Genomic DNA, 19736 nt, shown 5'->3' with positions numbered 1-19736 from the left:
CAAGTCTCATCAGGACTGCCTGCATCCTCTTCCTCTATGGCCTCTTCACCAGGGGGAAATGATCAAAGAGTGGCCAACAGAGTCCATGTAAGAGACAGCCCCTTCTCCCCTTTCTAGGGGACCCACATAGAGACTGAGCTGCCTATAGGCTACTTCTGAGCAGGGAGTCTAGGTCCCCTCCATATGTGGTCCTTGGTTGGTGCATCAGTCTCTGAAGGCCTCCCTGAGCCCAGATTTGTTGGTTGTGTTGGTCTCCTCCAGGTCTTTCTATTCCCTAATTCTTCCATAAGTCTACCTACGCTCTGCCCAAAGTTTGGCTGTGAGTCTCAGCACCCAACAGGGGATCAAAGCAGATGCTGAGACTCACAGCCAAACTTCGGGCAAAACACAGGGAGTCTTATGGAGGAAGAGAGGGGTGGGATTAGAGGGACATGGAGAGGACAGGAGTCTCACAATGAGACCAACAAAACTAAAAGATCTGAGCCCAGGGGTTCCTGCAGAGTCTGATGCACCAACGGAGGACCATGCATGGAGAGGACCTAGACCCCTTTCTCAGATGTGGCCAATTGGCAGCTCAGTTTCCATGTGGATCTCTGAGTGAGGGGAGCAGGGGCTGCCTCTATCATGAGCTCAGTTGACTGCTCTCTGATCACTCGCCCCTGATGATGCAGCCTTGCCAGGCCACAGAGGAAGAGGATCCAGGCAGTCCTGATGAGACTTAACAAGCTAAAGGGAGATGCCAATAGTAGAGAACTCTCCCTTTCAGTGGACTAGGGGAAGGGGATGAGGGGAAGAAGGAGGGAGGGGGCTTCAATCAGGATATATAACGAATAAATTGTGAAGAAATAAAATAAAACAAAAACAAGGAAATCATGAAATTTGCAGGCAAATAGATAGAACTAGAAAAGTCCATCCTGAGTGATGTAACCCAGAACCAGAAAGACACCTATGGTATATACTCACTTATAAGCGGATATCTGTCATATAATACAGGATAACTATACTACAATCCACAGACCTAAAGAAAGCTAAGTAACAAGTAGGACTCTAGAGAGAATGCTTAATTCTCATTCAGAAGGGCAAATAGAATAGACATCAGAAGCAGTTGAAGAGAGGAAACAAGATGGGAGCCTAACATAGATGTCCTCAGAAAAAACTCCACCCAGCAAGGGATCTAAGCAGATGCTGAGACTCACCAGCCAATGTCTCTTAATTTGTCTCTTTAGACTTTGAATATAGCTTTTAAATATGCCATTCTCTGAGAAAATTCTTCTCTCGACAACACTTTCTTCAGAGCTGCTTTCATGGCTTCATTTCTTAAGCTGTAGATGACGGGATTGAGTGTTGGAGGTATCACAGTGTAAAATATGGAGAATGTGAGGTCCATTGCTGACAGGGAATCTGAAGGGGGTCTTAGAAACTCAAAACCTGCTGCTGAGAGAAAGAAGGTGACTACAAACAAGTGTGGCAGGCAGGTGGAGAAGACCTTAGTCCGACCATCAGCTGATGGAATTCTCATCACAGTTGAAAAGATCTGAATATAGGAAAACACTATAGCTATCAAACAGACAAAAGCCATGGATGTTGTGAAAGCAGCCACTGCAATCTCATTAATGAATTCAGAAGAACAGGCTAGTTTTAGCATTTGGGGAATGTCACAGAAGAACTGGTGAATAATTCTCTGCCCACAAAGAGGAATTGAGAAGTTAACACCTGTGTGCATTAGTCCAGATAGGACTCCTGCCGTCCAAACAGCTATCACAGCTCGCTTGCAGGCACGGGGATCCATAATTGTCTCATACTGCAGTGGCTGACAGATGGCAACATATCGGTCATAAGACATCACTGTGAGAATAGCTACTTCTGATGAAGCCAGAGCTATGAAGAAGAAAACCTGAAGCATACACTGACCCAGAGAAATGAAACCATTGTCCATGAGTGAGTTTGCAATGGATTGGGGGACAGTAACAGAGATGAAGCAGAGGTCCAAAAGAGAGAGGTGCTTCAAGAAGTAGTACATGGGAGCATGAAGACGATGGTCCAAGGTGATGATGGTGATAATGAGCAGATTGCCCATGATGGCCAGCAGGTACATCATCAGAAAGAGTACAGCATGTAAAATCTGAAGCTTGCGTTCATCTGAGAACCCCATGAGGAGAAATCCAGTCTGGAAGCTCACATTCATTATGCTCACTCTTGAGACCCAAAGTATATCTCTATTTAGGAAAAGAAAGACTGAAACTACTGATAGTAAGAAGAACTTGCCATCCCTGGGATTAGCTAGCACTCAATTTTGACAAATATTTAGCAATTTCTGGAACTAGAAACCTTAAGTGTGATTAATGAGTCATGACAATTTTCTGGAATAGAGCCTGACTTGTCAAAGTTAGAAAAACTGAACGAAGTGATGATTGAAATGGCTTTGCTTCAATAAAGCCAATGGTAATGAGGTCAATATAGTAGCATCATCTTTTATACATGGTATATTAATACCAAAATAATACTCTGCAACCACCTCTGATAACTATGGAAAATTCAGCTACTGGAAAAACCCATAAATAATTAGAAACAACCCAGAATAAATGTAGGAAAGATGTCAGTCACTTCAAGTGAGAACATGCAGGCAGATATGTGTTAAGTTCCTTATTATTCTATCTGCACAGGAATAAAATTCTCTTTTCTCCTTTCCAAGTCAGTGTCTACCCCTTTGCCTATCTGTATTCTATCTCAGATTGTTTTGTTACAGTGTGGTGTTTCTCTCTCTCAATGAACTACTCATATTGATCACTTTACTGCGCACTCTCTCTATTAAATATAAATAATCTCACCCATTTTAGAGAATGAACAAGCCCATGTCCTGTCCTTAGCATTTTCTCATAATCTTTTTCTTGCTGTTTTGCTCCTGTTTCAGAGCCTCACAATCCAATTCATGGTTAGCTACCTCCAACTGGGTCAGCTTCATCTCTGTCTGTCACATCTCCTTCATTCTCACATTCAAACATTAAAATTTTATCTGCAAGTTTTCTTTAGCTATTACCTCTTGCTACTTTATAGATGAGACTTTCATATTTGGCAGTTTCTTTCTTCAACTTTATGCAATTTAGGTCATGGTTCCATGTTGTGCTCAGTTGGGCTGTAAAGTAAACCACCATGACTTTAACATCACACTTACACTCTGCAGCTTTCATTATTATAAATTATATCCAAAAACATTAGCATACTAAACATTATCTTCCCTAACATGTTTCCTGACTGACCTTCTACTTCTTCTCATTGTAACTTAATCAACCTTCTCAACCTGTGTCTAATAATGACTATTTCTTAGATTACTCCTAACGAACCAATCATATTGTAAGGCTATGCTGTTTTATTTTCTTAAATCATATTTTGATATTTTTTGAAATTCTTCTTCTAAGACTCCACTTGCCTTACTTGAAAAATGTTTGATAACTTTAAGACAGTTGTATTTTTATCCCAGTTTAAAGTTCTTCTGAGTGCTTATTCATGGTAGCGCAGATCACACAGGAAGTGACTATAATTCACGTAACTTACAGATTCACTCTCTGCATGTATTTTCCAGCCTATCTAGACTCTTCTTCAAGGAAGAAAGTTGAAAGCTCATTAGAAGTCATACCTGTGATAACTGACATGAATACTTGTGCACGCTGCTTAAATCTTAGGTGAATTCTATAAAATTTAGAGAAGTTTTACTCACCAATGATGATTTTAGTCAGTAGGAACACATTTCATTGAATCCTTGAGACAGAGTATATTTGTTCTAGAGTCTAGCTGTGGGATTTTCATATAAGGAAAGGACTAAGATGCTTTAATACAAAAGTGAATGTGAAGCAAGAGATGCTTTAACTTCTTATTAAGCTCGTGGTACCCTAAGATGCCCAGGCACCAGGGGATATGCTGTTCCTCCAGGCTGGGTCTCAGGTAAACACTGGAAGTTCAAAGTGTGGAATTTTGAGGAGCTTTCCCTCAGGGACCCACCCCAGTGGAGAGTGCCTAATTATTCTCTTGACTTAACTAAATGTAGATAAGGGAGATAAATAGCTTTTTAAACTTACCTTCTAAAGTTTATGTTTACAAATTTCTGTATGAAATTACCTTTTTCTCTTTATTTTTAATTTCAATTTAACTTGTCATTGATGAACTCATGCATGTACGTATGTAAAATATGTATGTATGTAAAATAGCAAATATTTAGTAGCTGTTTCTACACAGAAACTCTTAATTACAAGAATTCTTAGCATTAAACCATTTTAGCATTATATGAGCTCCAAGCTTCCTTCAAAAAACATTTCTTTTCTAAAATCACTCTAAAGGTGATTGATTCTAAGCTTCCATTTTAACAGTTAATGAGGTTTGTTGTGTCTGAGTGCTTGGTGCCTAGCTGCTGGCATTGTTCAGAAGTTTGTTAGAATCTCAAGGTAGTTGATTTTTTTTGGGGGGGGGTTACATTTGGAAGACGGGTTGAGGTTTTCTTATCTGGGCTCCACTTCTTGTTTTCTCTCTGCTTCTTGTCTATTGATGCCACATGCCCAGCAGCCTCCTGCTCCTGCTACCACGTCTTCTCAAACTTTGAGCCAACATAAACTGTTGCTTCCATAAGTTTCTTCTTACCAGGCATTTGATCACAACTGTGAAATAGCTAATAAAAAAAGCAGGAAACTCTTCAAAAGTATGTGGTCATATAGGGAGAGAAGAAACTATGGGGGTTAGGTGATCAAAAAATAATAATAAAACCCTTTAGCTAAAGTTCAGCTCACTGGGGCATGGATGTGGGCTCAATACATCCCCAGTGGCTGTTTTCCAGTACCAGAAGCAAGCATATTTCCAAGGTTATCTTCTACTTATTTGCATATTATTTAGTTATACTTCCAAATATTTTATAGTTTCCATTAAGGAGTTCTTTCTCTTCTTTTAAATTTTCCTTTTTATTTTCCAATCCTTTATTTTATTTTTACATTTTTATTTTTGATAATTTCACACATGTGCTTAGTGAATATTAAGTACAGTATGTTGATAAGATGATAATACATTTCTTTCATTAAGCTGCAAAACTTTTGTTTGTTCACATCATTGGAAATTGTCCATTTATCTCTAATAAACATGAGAATTTGTTCTGATATTTGAAAAAAAATCTGTTTAGCTCTGTATATTTCTTAATTGGATTATTTGGTTTGTCGGTGTTTAACTTCTTGATTTCTTTACATATATATTCTGGATATTAGGCCTCTGTCAAATGTAGGTGAAGATTCTTTCCCAGTCTGTAGGCTGTTGTTTTCTTCTGCTGACAATGTCCTTTGCTTTACAGAAGGCTTTCAGTTTCATGAGGTCCCATTTATTGATTATTGATCTTAGAGCCTGTGCTGTTGGTATTCTAGTCAGGAAATTGTTTCCTGTGCCAATGAGTTCAAAGCTCTTCCCCACTTTTTCATCTAACAGACTTAGTGTATCTGGTTTTATGTTGAGGTATTTGATCCACTCGGACTTTATTTTAGTTCAAGGTGATAAATACAGGTCTATTTGCATTTTTCTACTTGTAGACACCCAGTTAAACAGAGAATTTTTAATAGAGGACTATCAAATGGCAGAGAAACACTTAAAGAAATGCTCAATGCCCTTAGTCATAAGGGAAATGCAAATCAAAATGACCCTGAGATTTTACCTCACACCCATCAGAATGGCTAAGACAAAAACTCAAGGGATGACATGTGCTGGAGAGGATGTGGAGAAAGGGGAACCCTCCTCCATTGCTGGTGGGAATGAAACCTTGTACAACTGCTTTGGAAATCCATATGGTACTTTTTCAGAAAATTAGAATAGTGCTACCTCAAGATCCAGCTATACCACTCCTGGGCATATATTCTAAAGATGCTCAACCATACAACAAGGACATTTGCTCAACTATGTTCATAGCAGCTTTGTTCGTAATAGAATCTAGAAATAACCTAGATGTCCCTCAACCAAGGAATCAATACAGAAATTGTGGTACATCACACAATGGAATACTACTCAGCAAAAAACAAGGTAATCATGGAATTTGCGGGCAAATGGATGGAACTAGAAAAGATTATCCTGAGTGAGGTAACCCAGAAGCAGAAAGACACATATGGTATATACTCACTTATAAGTGGATATTAGCCATAGAATATAGGATAAATATACTAAAATTTATAGTACTAAAGAAGCTAAACAAGGAGGACCCTAGAGAAGAGGCTGAAACCTCTCTCAGAAGGGCAAACAGGATAGACAGTGGAAGTAGGAGAAGACAGGGAAACGGACAGGAGCCTTCCACAGGGGCCCTTTGAAAGACTCTACCCATCAGGGTGTTAAAGGAGATGGTGAGACTCATAACCAAACTTTGGGCAGAGTGTAGGGAAACTAATGGAAGAAGGGGGAGACAGAAAGACCTGGAGGGGATAGGAGCTCCACAATGAGACCAACAGAACCAAAATACGTGGGCCCAGGGGTGCCTGCAGAGACTGATACTCCAACCAAGGACCATTCATGGAAAGGACCTAGACCCCCTGCTCTGATGAAGCCAATAGGCTGCTCAGTTTTCAAGTGGGTTCCCTAGTAAGGGTATCAGGGCCTGTCTCTGACATTGACTCAATGGGAGGCACTTTGATCACCTTTTCCTGGGGTGGGGTGGGGTGCAGGCTTACCAGGCCACAGAGGAGGATGCAGCTAGCCCTGATGAGATCTGACAGGCTAGGGTCAGATAGAAGGGGAGGAGATCCTCCCCTATCAGTGGACTAGGGGAGGAGAATAAGGAAAGAAGAGAGGGTGTGGATAGGACTGAGAGGAGATGGGGGGCTACAGCTGGGATACAAAGTAAATAAACTGTAATAAATAATAATACATAAATAAAAAGAAAATGAAAAAAACATGGCTTCTCCTAGGTATGGTGGAGGAGAAAGTTTATTATAGATATGTGGGAGAGCATAGCCAGTGGCATGACCCTAAGCTGTGTGACGAGAGGGGGAGGAAAAGGGAGAAGGGAGAGTGGGAGACCAGGTACAGTAGCCAGGAGACCCAAAAGAGAGTAGACAAAAAAAAGCAGGTAACCAAAATGATTGGAATATATAGGGAAGAAGAGCTTGGGGAAAGGCAGCCCAGCCCTTGGGCTGGAGAAGTATAGGAAAGGGGGCAGAATATGCCAGCCAGGAGGATCATCAAACAGGTAGGGACTAAAGGCACAGGGAGAGCCTGTTAAATAGGCACCTTACTGTTTGTCCTGGGTTTGAAACCTAAAAATATGAATATTTTTACCTTATTAAATGTTTCTATACTTTTCTTTCTATTTGATGGCCACTGCCTTTTTTACAAAATTTGCCAATATGTTTAATAAATTTACTAATAGTTTAAATTAATTTCAAGGATAATGAAGATTTTTCATTGTTTTTACCATTAAACTATTTTGATTTGCCTGTTAATTCGTCTAACCTTGTGTTTAGACTCATTAAATTATTTCTAGTATGGGGATGTGACAGCTAGGCCTAATTTGATGACACTGTGTTGCCTGCTCTCTCCCAATCAATTAGTGACACTTCCTCCACAGTGCTCATGCCTGTGTAATAATTTACACATAACTCCCCTGGGTGGCTAAAGAAAAGTAAAATGGTAGCAAACCTTGTGGGTCCTCTGATCCCAGTCAGCTGTTGCACCCTGTGGTCTCATGATATGGATGAGCCGAGGAGCAGGATATTGGGCTGCATTGAGCACAGCAGGTATAAATAACCAAGGAGACTGTTTTGGAGGACAACTTGTTTATTGAAGTAACAAGGCTAGCTTCTATAGTGAGGGGAGAGGCGAGGACAAAACAACAAGGGAGGAAATCCACCTCATTTGAAGATAGGCAAATGTTAATGATGCATCAATTCAAATACAAAAGTGTGCAGGAAGAAGTGCAGGGAGGAAGTGCTGCAGTGGAGACAGGGACTTTCAAAGAATACCAGTAAGATTAGCAAACTGCCAGTCACTGGATTTCTGAGAAGCCTGGAGAAACAGAAGCTTAACTGACTCTCTGTGACATGACATTTGTCTCTATGGAGTTTTAGGCCCAGGCCTGATCTGGGTAGGGAGTGCTCCACTCCTGCTGTGCTCTCTGAGGGATGTCCTAGATGGTGCCCTCATTTGGCTTGGGAACCCACAAGGCATCCCTTAAGCGCCATTGACCTTAGCTCTGCAATGCCTAAGAGATTTTAGTGGCTGCAGGTAAGATAAGAATAAGTTAATTAGCCTGTCGTGGTAGAGCACTCCTGTAATCACAGCACTCATCAAGACAGAGGCAGTTGGATATCTTTGAGTTTGAGGCCAGCCTGATCTACAAAGCAAATCCAGAACAGCAAGGGCTACACAGAGAAACCCTGTCTTAAAAAAAAAAAAACAAAAAAACACAAAACACAAAAAACAAACAAAAGATAATGGGCCACTCAGGTCTCCTTTGCACTCCATGTGCCAGCCCCTGCCTGTTCTGGGCCACTGGGCAAAAACAGCAGCAGTGAGCTATGCCCTGCCCCGTGTACACTCCATCACTAGCCTCACCCCTATGTACACTGAGGCTGGTAGCCTCCAGTGACCAGCAAATGAGAATGCTCAGACCACAGCTGTCAGCCTGCCCTGTCCTCCCAGAAAACCTAGCAGCAGAGATTCCAGCCCTGTCATTCTCCTTCCTTTGGCAAGGGCCTGGATCCTAGCTGGGGTCCTGGATATCAGCTTCCAAATGGAGAAAGAAGGTTCCGTTTCTCTTAGGGGCAGCTAGAGTGCCTTAGGGCGAGCCCCAAGTTCACTAAGGCAAGCTGTAGAAAAGGTTTTCTACAGAGTGTTACAGTCTTGCTTTTTTATCATGAGGTCTCTAGTGGCAATGGAAACTAGGGTGTTCCAAAACCTATGGCAGATACCAAAGTGTTACAGCTCTTGGTCAAGCTGCTGCACTGAGCACAGCAGAGATGCTGTTCAAAGCCCATGCCTTCGGCTTGCAGCTGAGACACAGGCCTGGTAAAGCCCAGGCCTTGCAAGGCCCAGGCCCAGCAAAAACAAAAGAAGGGAAACACACAAACACAATAACACCACCAACGTCAAAATAACACGAAGTAACTACCTTTGATCATTAATATCTCTCAACATCAATGGTCTCAATTATTGGTCTCAATTCACCAATAAAAAGACACGGGCTAACAGAATGGTTTTGAAAACAGGATCCATTATTCTGCTACATACAAGAAACACCCCAGCAGCAAAGATAAACATTACTTCAGAGTAAAGGGCTGGAAAAAGGTTTTCCAAGCAAATAGACACAAGAAGCAAGCTGGAGTAATCATTCTAATATCTAATAAAATAGACTTTCAAAATTAATCAAAAGAGATGGGGAAGGCACTTCATATTCATAAAAAAATCCACCAAGATAATGTCTCAATTCTGAACATACATGCTCCAAATGCAAGAACATCCATATTTAAAAAAAAAAGCATTACTGAAGCTTAAACCACACATTGAACCCCACACATTAATAGTAGGAGACTTCAACACCCCTCTCTCACCAATGGACAGGTCATTGAGAAAGAAACTAAACAGAAATGATGAAACTAACTGATGTTATGAGTCAATTGGACCTAACAGATATCTACAGAACATTCCATCCAAACACAAAAGAATGTACTTCATCATCTCATGGAACCTTTCCCAAAATTGACCACATACTCACTCACAAAGGAAGCCTTAACAGATACAAGAAAGTTGAAATACTACCTTGTATTCTATCAGATCACCATGGAATAAAGCTGGACTTCAACAACAAAAGAAAGACTACAAACTCATGAAAACTGAATAATTTTCTACTCAATGACCACGAGGTCAGGGAGGAAATAAAGAAATTAAAGACTTTCTAGAATTCAATAAAAACAAAGGCACAACATACCCAAATTTATGGGATACAATGAAAGTAGTGCTAAGAGAAAAGTTCATACCACCAAGTACTTTCATAAAGAAATTGAAGAGATTTCATACTAGAAAAAAAAGTGCATCTGAAAGCTCTAGAACAAACAGAAGCAAACACACTTAAGAGAAGTAGATGACAGGAAATAATCAGACTCAGGGCTGAAATCAACAAAGTAGAAACAAAGAATACAATTCAAAGAACCAACAAAACCAAAAGCTGGTTCTTTGGGAAAATCAGTAATATAGAGAAACCCTTAGCCAAACTGAAAGACAGAGAGAGAGAGAAGAGAGAGAGAGAGAGAGAGAGAGAGAGAGAGAGAGAGAGAGAGAGAGAGAGAATACAAATTAACAAAATCAGAAATGAAAATGGGGACATAATTATAGACACCAAGGAAATCCAAAAAATCATTAGTTCTTACTTCAAAAACCTGTACATCACAAAATTGGAAAATCTAAATGAAATGGATGATTTTCTTGATAGATACTACTAACCAACATTAAATTAAGATCAGGTAAACATTTAAATAGTCCTATAACCCTTAAGGAAATAAAAGCAGTCATTAAAAATCTCAGTCAAAAAAACAAAACAAAACAAAACAAAAACAAACAAACAAACAAAAAAAAAACAGAAGAAAGAAAAAAAGCCCAGGGTCAGACGCAGATGGGTTTAGCATAGAATTCTACCAGACTCTCAAAGAAGAGCTAATACCAATGTTCCTGAAACTATTCCACAAAACAAAAACAGAAGGAACATTGCCAAACTCATTCTATGAGGCCACAGTCTCCCTGAAATCTAAACCACACAAAGACTCAAAGAAAAAGAACTTCAAACCAATCTCACCTATGAGCACTGATGCAAAAATACTCAATAAAATACTTGCAAACCAAATACAGGAACTCATTAAAAATATCATCCACCATGATCAAGTCGGCTTCATCCCAAGGATGCAGCGATGGTTCAAAAAATGAAAATTGATCAACGTTATTCACCATATAAACAAAAACTGAAAGAAAAAAAAACACGATGGAAGTTTGTCTAATGCTAATTACTGACCCTCAAGATCTGGTTACTGCCTGCCAGATACACCCATCCTTGTTTGTGTAAACTTGCCTAAAACATTATACCTGATTGGTTCATTAAATGGCCCATACTTGGGCAGAGCAGGATAGGGTAGGCGTGGCTAAGGTTCCCTGGCTTTCGAGAACCAAAGAATCACAAGAATCACAGGAAACACAGATGGACAGAAAGAGAGGAGGAAGGAGGATGCCACGATAGGTTAGTGTGGAGAGAAAATCATGTGGGTGAGGAGAAAGAACTCCAATAATGGCCCAGATGAAAAATAAAAGCAAGTACCAAGGATTGTGTATAGAAGGTAGACCAGATAAGGAGGTTTAAAGCAGATGGCATTGGATGGGGACTGGGCTACGGATTTTTAGGATATTAAGACAGTATAAGGCCTGTCCAAAGGTAAATAAGGCCATTATAAATCTAAACGGTGTCTTATTAATTGTGATGGCAGGTTAGATAATACTGCCATGATAATCTTAGGGCTAATCATAACTAATATATAGCCCAAAACTCATCATTTTTTATTTACTACAACATCCACATGATCATCTCATTAGATGCTGAAAAGGCCTTGACAAAATCCAACACCCTATCATGTTTAAAGTCTTGGAGAGTTCAGTTATTCAAGGTGCATACTGAAACACAATTAGGGCAACATACAGCCAACATCAAGTTAAATGGAGAGAAATGTAAGGCAATCCCACTTAAAATCAGGGACAAGACAAGGCTGCCCACCCTCTCCATATCTATTCAATATAGAACTTGAAGTTCTATCTAGAGCAATAAGACCACTAAAGAAAGTCAAGGGGATACAAATTGAAAGAGAAGTCAAACTATTGCAAAAAAAAAAAAAAAAAAAAAAAATTCCGTAGCCTTCCTGGATACAAAAGACAAAGGGTCTGAGAAAGAAATTAGGGAAACAACACCTTCACAATAAAATAAAGTACCTTGGTATAACTCTAACCAAGCAAGTGAAAAACCTGTTTGAAAAAAAGTTCAAGTCTTTGATGAAAGAAATTGAGGAAGATATCAGAAGATGGAAAGATCCTCCGTGCTCATGGATTGGTAAAATTAACATAGTGAAAATGGCCATACTACCAAAAGCAATCTACAGATTCAATGAAATTCCCATCAAAATACCAACACAATTTTTACAGACATTGAAAGAACAATTCCAATTTCATATGGAAAAGAAAACAACAACAAAAAACCAGAAAAGCTAAAAGAATCCAATGAAAGATCTTCTGGAGGTATCTCCATCCCAGATTTCAAGCTGTACTGTAGAGCAACAGTAATAAAAACTGCATGGTACTGGCATAGAAACTGGCTGGTATATCAATGGACTCAAATAGAAGACCCAGAAACAAATCCACACACCTACGAACACCTGATTTTGACAAAGATGCCAAAACCATACAATGGAAAAGAGATAACATCTTCGACAAACGGTGCTGGTCTAACTGGATGTCTACATGTAGAAAAATGCAAATAGATCCATATTTATCACCCTGCACAAAATTCAAGTCAAAGACCCCAACATAAAACCAGATACACTAAATCTACAAGAAGAAAAAGCAAGTATAAAGTCTGGAACTCATTGGCATAGGAGACAACTTCCTGAACATAACACAAACATTTCAGGTTCTAAGATCAACAATAAATAGGGCCTCATGAAACAAAAAAGCTTCTGTAAGGCAAAGAACACTGTCAATAGGACAAAAGGGCAGCCTTCAGATTGGGAAAAGATTTTCACCAACCCTATCTCAGACAGAGATCTAATATCTAAAATATATAAAGAAGTTAAGAAAATAAACACCAGATGATTGTTCAAGGTTCCTGAATAAACTGCATTGAAAAAAAAAAACTTAAGTGAGAACAAAAAAAAAAAAAAAAGAAAATAAACACCAACAAAATAAATAATCCAATTAATAAATGAGGTACAGAGGTAAACAGAAAATTCTCAACAGAAGAATATCAAATGGTGAAGAAGCACTTAAAGAAATGCTCAACATCTTTAATCATCAGAGAAATGAAATCAAAACTACTCTGAGATTCTACTTTACACCCATCAGAATGACTTAGATCAAAGACTTAAGTGACAGCACATGCTGGTGAGGATGTGGAGAAAGGGGAGGTTTCCTCCATTGCTGGTGAGAGTGCACACTTGAACAAACACTTTGGAAATCAATCTGGTGCTTTCTCAGAAAGTTGGGGCTGCCTCTAGCTAAGATCCTAGCAATGTAGACCATGGAGACTGAAGTGACCATCTCCTAGCCAGGCAGATTTCTTAGTGGAGAGAGAGGAACACCAACCCACCCACAAAACCTTTGATTCAAAATTTATCCAATCTATAAGAAGTGCAGGGATAAAGAGGGATCAGAGATTGAGGAAATGTCCAAGCAATGATTGGTTCAAACTGAGACCTACTCCATTGTAGAGACCCAGCCCCTGACACTATTAATAATACTCTGCTATGCTTGCAGACATGTAGCCTAGCATCCTAACTTTCCTCTGAGAGGCTCTACCCAGCACTGGATTGAAGCAGATGCTGAGACTAGCAGCCAAACATGGGGCAGAGCTCAAAGAGCCTTGTGGAAGTGTGGGAGAGGGGAGGATAGAAGGATCTGGAGCAGACAAGAACTCCACAAGAAGATCAACAGTCAACTAACTAAGCCCATGAGGGCATACAGAGACTGAAGCACCAACCAAAGAGCATACATGGTCTGGATTTAGGCCCCTACACATATGTAAGTGATGGGCAATTTGCTCTTCATGGGGGCCCCCTAGGATGTGGAATGAACACAGTACCCCTATTCCTGCCTCATAGTCACTCCTTTCTATTTCCTCACCTTTTATAATAAACAAAATGGAGGAATATTATATATCAGGTACTCCACCAGCCTACCTTCAGTTACTCAAAACCAGAAGCTTACACCATTACCCGCTGCTGCCAGATGTTGCATATTTTCACAGGCAACATACACACGCCTTAAAAGGTTCCTCTTGATAGCATAACTCTCTCTTTCATTCTCTCTGTCCCCCTGTCTCTCTGCCTGTCACTATTTCTCTCTCATATCCTCACTCCAAGACAGCCTACCACTTGCTGTCCCCCAATAACCTTTTGCATTATATCGGATTCATGCCTGATCTATGCAGCCATTCCTTGGCACAGACCTTCCAAGGTACTTTTCACTGCCTAATCCTAACATTCTGGCCTGGGAAATACTTGAACAACATCTTACATTTCTTTGGTGATTTTGTTTAGAAACTTGTATTATCATAAAATAAATATGTATATGCTTATTCCAATATAAAATAAAAGTTTTAATAATTAATAATTGAGTCTTATCTAGTCTTTAAGTAAAACTAAGAAATGCAAGATGTAATATTATAATTTACTCTCAACAGCACATGGCCTCTGATGATCACGCTACTTGAAGAATAAACATTAATACTATGCACATGTTTGTTAATACAAGTTAGCATGCTTTATGTTGTATTGCTGTGAATCCCAAATAAGAACAGGCCATAGTTTGTGATAAATACTGCAATAAAAAGCTTTGTAGTACTTGGGTTTCCTTTTCAAATTATATTTAGATGAGAAAACGGGCTCTCCACTCTATAACAATGGGGATGGTTTAGCTTCATTTGCCTCACTACTTGGAACCTCATTAAAAAAAGAAGCTACCCTGTCTTCAGTTTCAGGACACACAATGTTGTGTTGTTTTGGAAGGAGAGAGAAGTGTGCAGCCGCTCTTGTAGTGTAGATCAGTCATGCTGGTTCTGTGTACTGAGCACTTAAGTCTACAGAATGATGTAGAGAAGCAGAGGCTGTGTGTGCTCTGTGAGTTAAAGGAGGTCAAAGCAAGAAAAACACCCAAATAGGACTAATCTGCCCATCTGAAGAAAGACTGATCACATGGTTTGGATTAATCAGTGTTGTGGGAAAAAAAGCAAATGTAAGATTATTAAATATGTTTTGTGAGAAATAAGTAAAATTCACACATGAGGTAAAAAGTCTCATGGCTTGTGGTATCTCAATTTGCTGGAGTACTTTAAGTTATGGATGATATTTTGCACATATTTTATATTAAATGGCATCTTAATGGTTTTAATTCCAAATTTCCATAATTTTGGCAATGTAGACTCTGAATATTGTCAATCACAAACTTATTTAATTTAGATCTTAGACTCCATACCTCAGTACATTTGTTCCACAAAAAATTAAAAAAAAATAAAACAAAGATTTTCAGAACATTTTTCAAGATTTGTCAAGACCCTAACCTATTATTTTGAAATAGTGACAGGGAAAAGAATAATTATTAGCTGCATGTTTAGACATTCACACATTATACTTCATAAAATATGATTTGTATAAAGAAAAATTATGGATGTATATTTACACTATGGAAATGAAGTATATTATTCATAGTGAGCATATGTTCATGATTTTACAAATTATTAAATAGAAAGTTGTGTATATTAATGAATTGAGAAATAACTTTTTCACTTTGACTTTCTTTATGTAAGAGCCAAAGTCAACCTGTAAGCCCCACCTACCCAAGGACCAGGTAACTTCCTGGAATGCTGGGAGCTGTAGTTCTTGAAAAATAACGAAGCCACATGGGGAATATGGTGGCCACATGGTTTTGTCCTTAAAAACCTCTACAACATATGACTCATTGCCACTTCCTGGGATTCCAGAAAGTGGACCTGGAAAGACTCCACCATGTTCAGTTTTTAATTAAAGCTTGCTTCAAAACTGGCTCAAAATTGTGAAACTGGTTTTTCTCTGGTGAATCTCAGGATTAACAACACATCTATATTTTCTCACACCTCAATCTTCTTTTAGAAAAATTCAAAGCATTTTCAAATATTATCTAGATGCCTTCACCTCACCTCTCTGCCCCATTTTCTCCCCATCACACACATTGATTTAAGGCAATTGTTGTTGCACACATTTGGTGACAAGGGTGACAAAATTTTTTCCTTCTACACACAACTTATACTTGTTGAAGGAATTGTGTTTCTGATTCAATATGCTTTTTGCTCCCATTAAAGGCAATAATGTTAGTATTTGCTGAACTCAATCTCGCTTATAGCTTTACCCAATATGTATTTGTAAATAAGTCTCTAGCAAAAAGTTATAAAATATTTAAGACAATGCAACTAACATATTAACCGAAGTTTTTAATTTAATATTATTACCCACACAACCAGGTATTGAAATAAGATGAACTTGCCTTGAATGAAACTGCTTTATCAAGTGTATAAATTTCAGGTGATTTGACTTTCTTTAGTGAGAACATTTTCTGCCTTAGGTATTGCGACTAGGGTTCCCTGTGCAAATCAGTTCGCTGTTCTGCCTTTTCTTCCAGACTAGATTGTTTTAACCCTGACATATTTATTGGGTAATAATCAAAAAACATCTTGTGCATGTGATGTGACATTAAATAAGGCTTATTGCAAAATAATTTATATTTAAAATTATGATCTCTAAATTTTTTTACAGATTTCTATTTTATGGGCTTCAACTTCAGTGTCTTTTCCATTCTCTTGCTCCTACTGTCTTAAAAAAACTTTTAGAGTAACGTATATCAAAATGAATGTTGAGAGATGCTTAAATAGTGGCAATATATGTTGATTAAACTTAATTAGTATTGTAGTTGCATATTTTTCTAAACTATTGTATCATTTCTAATTTTCTTGATGTTAATTAACAATTCAATATTTGTGCTAATTTTTCCTCAACTTTCCAACTATCTTTTTAAAAAATATTCCACCATTTCCTTTCTTAAAATTGATTGATTAGCATTTGAGGTAAGAATAATTGACTTGTAAGAGGCAATATTGTAAAATAGAAACAATTTTGTCCCTTTATCCATGATTTCACTTTTCCAGTTGAACCACAGTTCAAAAATATTAAATAATAAATTCTGTAAATAAAATTTTATGCATTTAAAATTGGTCACCCCTATGTGTAGTTTGAGGAAAATTTTACACCATTACATTCTGCCCTGTCTGGAGAAAATTCACTCATCAGTCATTTACTGCACTCTTGGTTATCAGGTCAAACACCATGGTCTAACAGCTTGTGTTTGAGGAGCTCTTATTTACTGATGGCCCCAAAGTGCAAGAGTAGTGTTTCTGGTCCTTCTGATTCCAGAGAGGAGCTGGTAAGTGGTTCCTTTAGGTGATGAAATGAATGATCTCTACTTAATAATAAGATTGACGAAGCTGCTAAAACATTTCTGTAAGAATAAACATTTTGCCCATGAGATTCTGAAAGAGAGTCATGTTTTTTTCTGATGTAACTCAATCACAAATATTACGGCCATGTGGTGTTGTATGAATCCTTCAGTTCCAGTGTTCAGTCCTGCCCACAGCTCAAGTCTCAAGGTTATTGTCACAATGAGAGATCTATTGCATTTTTATAAGTACCTAAATGCAGTATAGGTTTCACCAAGAGCTGTTTCCTTTTGGTGAGCTCTGTGGCATTTGTCAAATGGTTCCCTCATAAATTCCAAGTCCAGAATCTTCTTTGAGAGGCAAATCAGTTTATTTTTGCTTCTTTGTTCTTCCTTTAGCTATTACCTTGTCTTGACCCAAAACTCCTTCGTCAGTGCCCTCCTCAGAGCAGCCTTTACATCCTTGTTCCTCAAAGTATAGATGAATGGGTTGAGGGTAGGTGTAACAATGCCATAGAACAGAGCCATGATCTTGCCCCTGTCATGAGAATAGCTTGAGGGAGGCTGAACATACATACTGATGGCTGTGAAGTAGAACAGGAAGACCACCAGCAGATGTGAAGCACAGGTATTAAAGGCCTTCCAGCGACTTTCAGCAGAATGGAGTTTTAGCACTGCCTGAGCAATGAACACATAGGTGCCCAGAATGAGGCTGAGTGGCACCAAGAGCAGCAAAGCTCCAAGAACATTGAGCTCGGCTTCATTCACAGTTGTATCAGTACAAGCTAGTTTCAAAAGGGCTGGGACTTCACAGAAGAAATGGTCTATTACTCTCTGTCCACACCTTGGGGCTACCACAGTGAGAGTGGACTGCACAAGAGAGTTTGCAAAGCCACTAATCCAGGTCCCTGTGGCCATATGAACGCACCGTCTCTGGTTCATGATGATAGGATAGTGAAGGGGCTTGCAAATGGCAGCAAAGCGGTCAAAGGCCATAATGGCCAGAAGGATGCATTCAGTTGAGCCCAAGGCCAAGAAAATATAGAGCTGGGCAATGCAGCCACCATAGCTGATGGTCTTTTTTGGCCCTCTAAGGTTGACCAACATCTGAGGGACAGTGCTAGTAGTATAGCAGAGGTCCAGAAGAGAAAGGTTGGATACAAAAAAGTACATGGGGCTGTCAAGCTGGGGGTCTAGGCGCGAAACCAGGATAATGGAGATATTACCAAATAAGGCAAAGATGTAGGCCACCAGAAAAATTACAAAAAGAGGTGTCTCCAGCCAAGGCCGGTCAGAAAATCCCAATAAGATGAAGTCATCAAATAAGCTCTGATTGTTGGTCCACATATTATTATTAACAGGTAAAATTCTAGGTATAACCTGTAAATATCCAGTTTCTGGAATGGGCATCACTGAGTTAAGAGGAAACAACTGAGAATTTGAAGTAAAACATGCTGTGATAAAATTCCCGTTTTCTTTCTGTACAATGTTGTGTCAACATGGTTATAATATTGAAAGACCAGTAATCTACCCAGAGAATGTTGCTTAATTAATGACTAGTTAATTCAAATTAGCTGCTTTCTGGATTTTGGTATATATATATTTTTAAAAATGTTTCAGGAATACTACCATTGACTCTACATGAGATGGGTATAGTGACAACATAGTATAGGTTAACACAAATTTGGAGATGAGAGTTCTTACAAACTATTTGACTAAACAAGAGCAGGCAGTGGATCTGTGTTTTAGGCAGAGCTGAGGCAGTTTGGCACATCCATCTTTCTCATAATGAGAATGAGATGAGGAATTTCACAAAAACTGAAACATTTCACCAAACCTGGGTGAGAGGATGGCATGTCAGGACTCTTTTTGTTCTTTCCAAGCTCTAGTGTTCATCCTATGACAAGAAAAAAAAAGCATCATAGAGGAAGAAAACAAAAGGTTTGAGCTAGTTCTCAGCTTTTCAGGCCTAAGATATTTGTAGATTGTGAATGTGCTACTCAAAGATATCTATATAAAAGACTTTTCATTTTACAGAAATACCAGAATTTCAAATGTTTATATCTTTGTATAACCCTTGTGTCAATTTCTAATTGCCAGTGTCATTAGCATACCCAAATGTACACATTTCTCTTCTGCTTCCTTTATTCTGAAGTATGACTCACTAGCTTTATTATGTCCACCACCTCAGCTGCCCCATTCAAATCTTGCAATTCCTTTATGTTATCATTTATGAAAAGTAACCTCAATGGTCAGTTTTTGTAATTCTTTTTTATTATGTTTAGATATTTTTAATTTAATTTTATTTTATTAATTATGCTTTATTCACTTTGTATCCCCCCCATAAGCCCCTCCCTCCTTCCCTCCCGGTCCCACACTCCCTCCCCCTTCTTCAAGCATGCCCCTCCCCAAGTCCACTGATAGGGGAGGTCCTCCTCTCCTTCCTTCTGATCTTAGTCTATCAGATCACATCAGGAGTGGCTGCATTGTTATCTTCTGTGGCCTGGTAAGGCTGCCCCCCCCCTCAG

General features: G+C 38.9%; 2 protein-coding genes across 2 annotated transcripts; both read right to left on the bottom strand.

The window, feature by feature from the left end:
- Positions 1-1222: 1222 nt before the first annotated feature.
- Positions 1223-2188, bottom strand: LOC110562344 (olfactory receptor 14J1-like). The gene has a single exon (XM_021659061.1). It carries the CDS (start codon positions 2183-2185, stop codon positions 1223-1225), a length of 963 nt encoding a protein of 320 aa, XP_021514736.1. The 5' UTR covers positions 2186-2188.
- A 15422-nt stretch (positions 2189-17610) lies between these two features.
- LOC110562339 (olfactory receptor 2B6-like) lies at positions 17611-18555 on the bottom strand. Its single transcript, XM_021659053.1, has one exon. It carries the CDS (start codon positions 18553-18555, stop codon positions 17611-17613), a length of 945 nt encoding a protein of 314 aa, XP_021514728.1.
- Positions 18556-19736: the final 1181 nt, after the last annotated feature.

The sequence above is a fragment of the Meriones unguiculatus genome, chromosome 16 (assembly GCF_030254825.1).
Source record: "Meriones unguiculatus strain TT.TT164.6M chromosome 16, Bangor_MerUng_6.1, whole genome shotgun sequence".
Classification (NCBI taxonomy): Eukaryota; Metazoa; Chordata; class Mammalia; order Rodentia; family Muridae; genus Meriones; species Meriones unguiculatus.
The sequence above is the reverse complement of the archived record's forward strand: the minus strand, read 5'-3'. Positions and strand labels throughout refer to the sequence as shown.

What these genes read in the sequence shown, in the direction of transcription:
- LOC110562344 (XM_021659061.1), bottom strand. Translation starts at nt 2,185, where the DNA reads ATGAATGTGAGCTTCCAGACTGGATTTCTCCTCATGGGGTTCTCAGAT.
- LOC110562339 (XM_021659053.1), bottom strand. Translation starts at nt 18,555, where the DNA reads ATGTGGACCAACAATCAGAGCTTATTTGATGACTTCATCTTATTGGGA.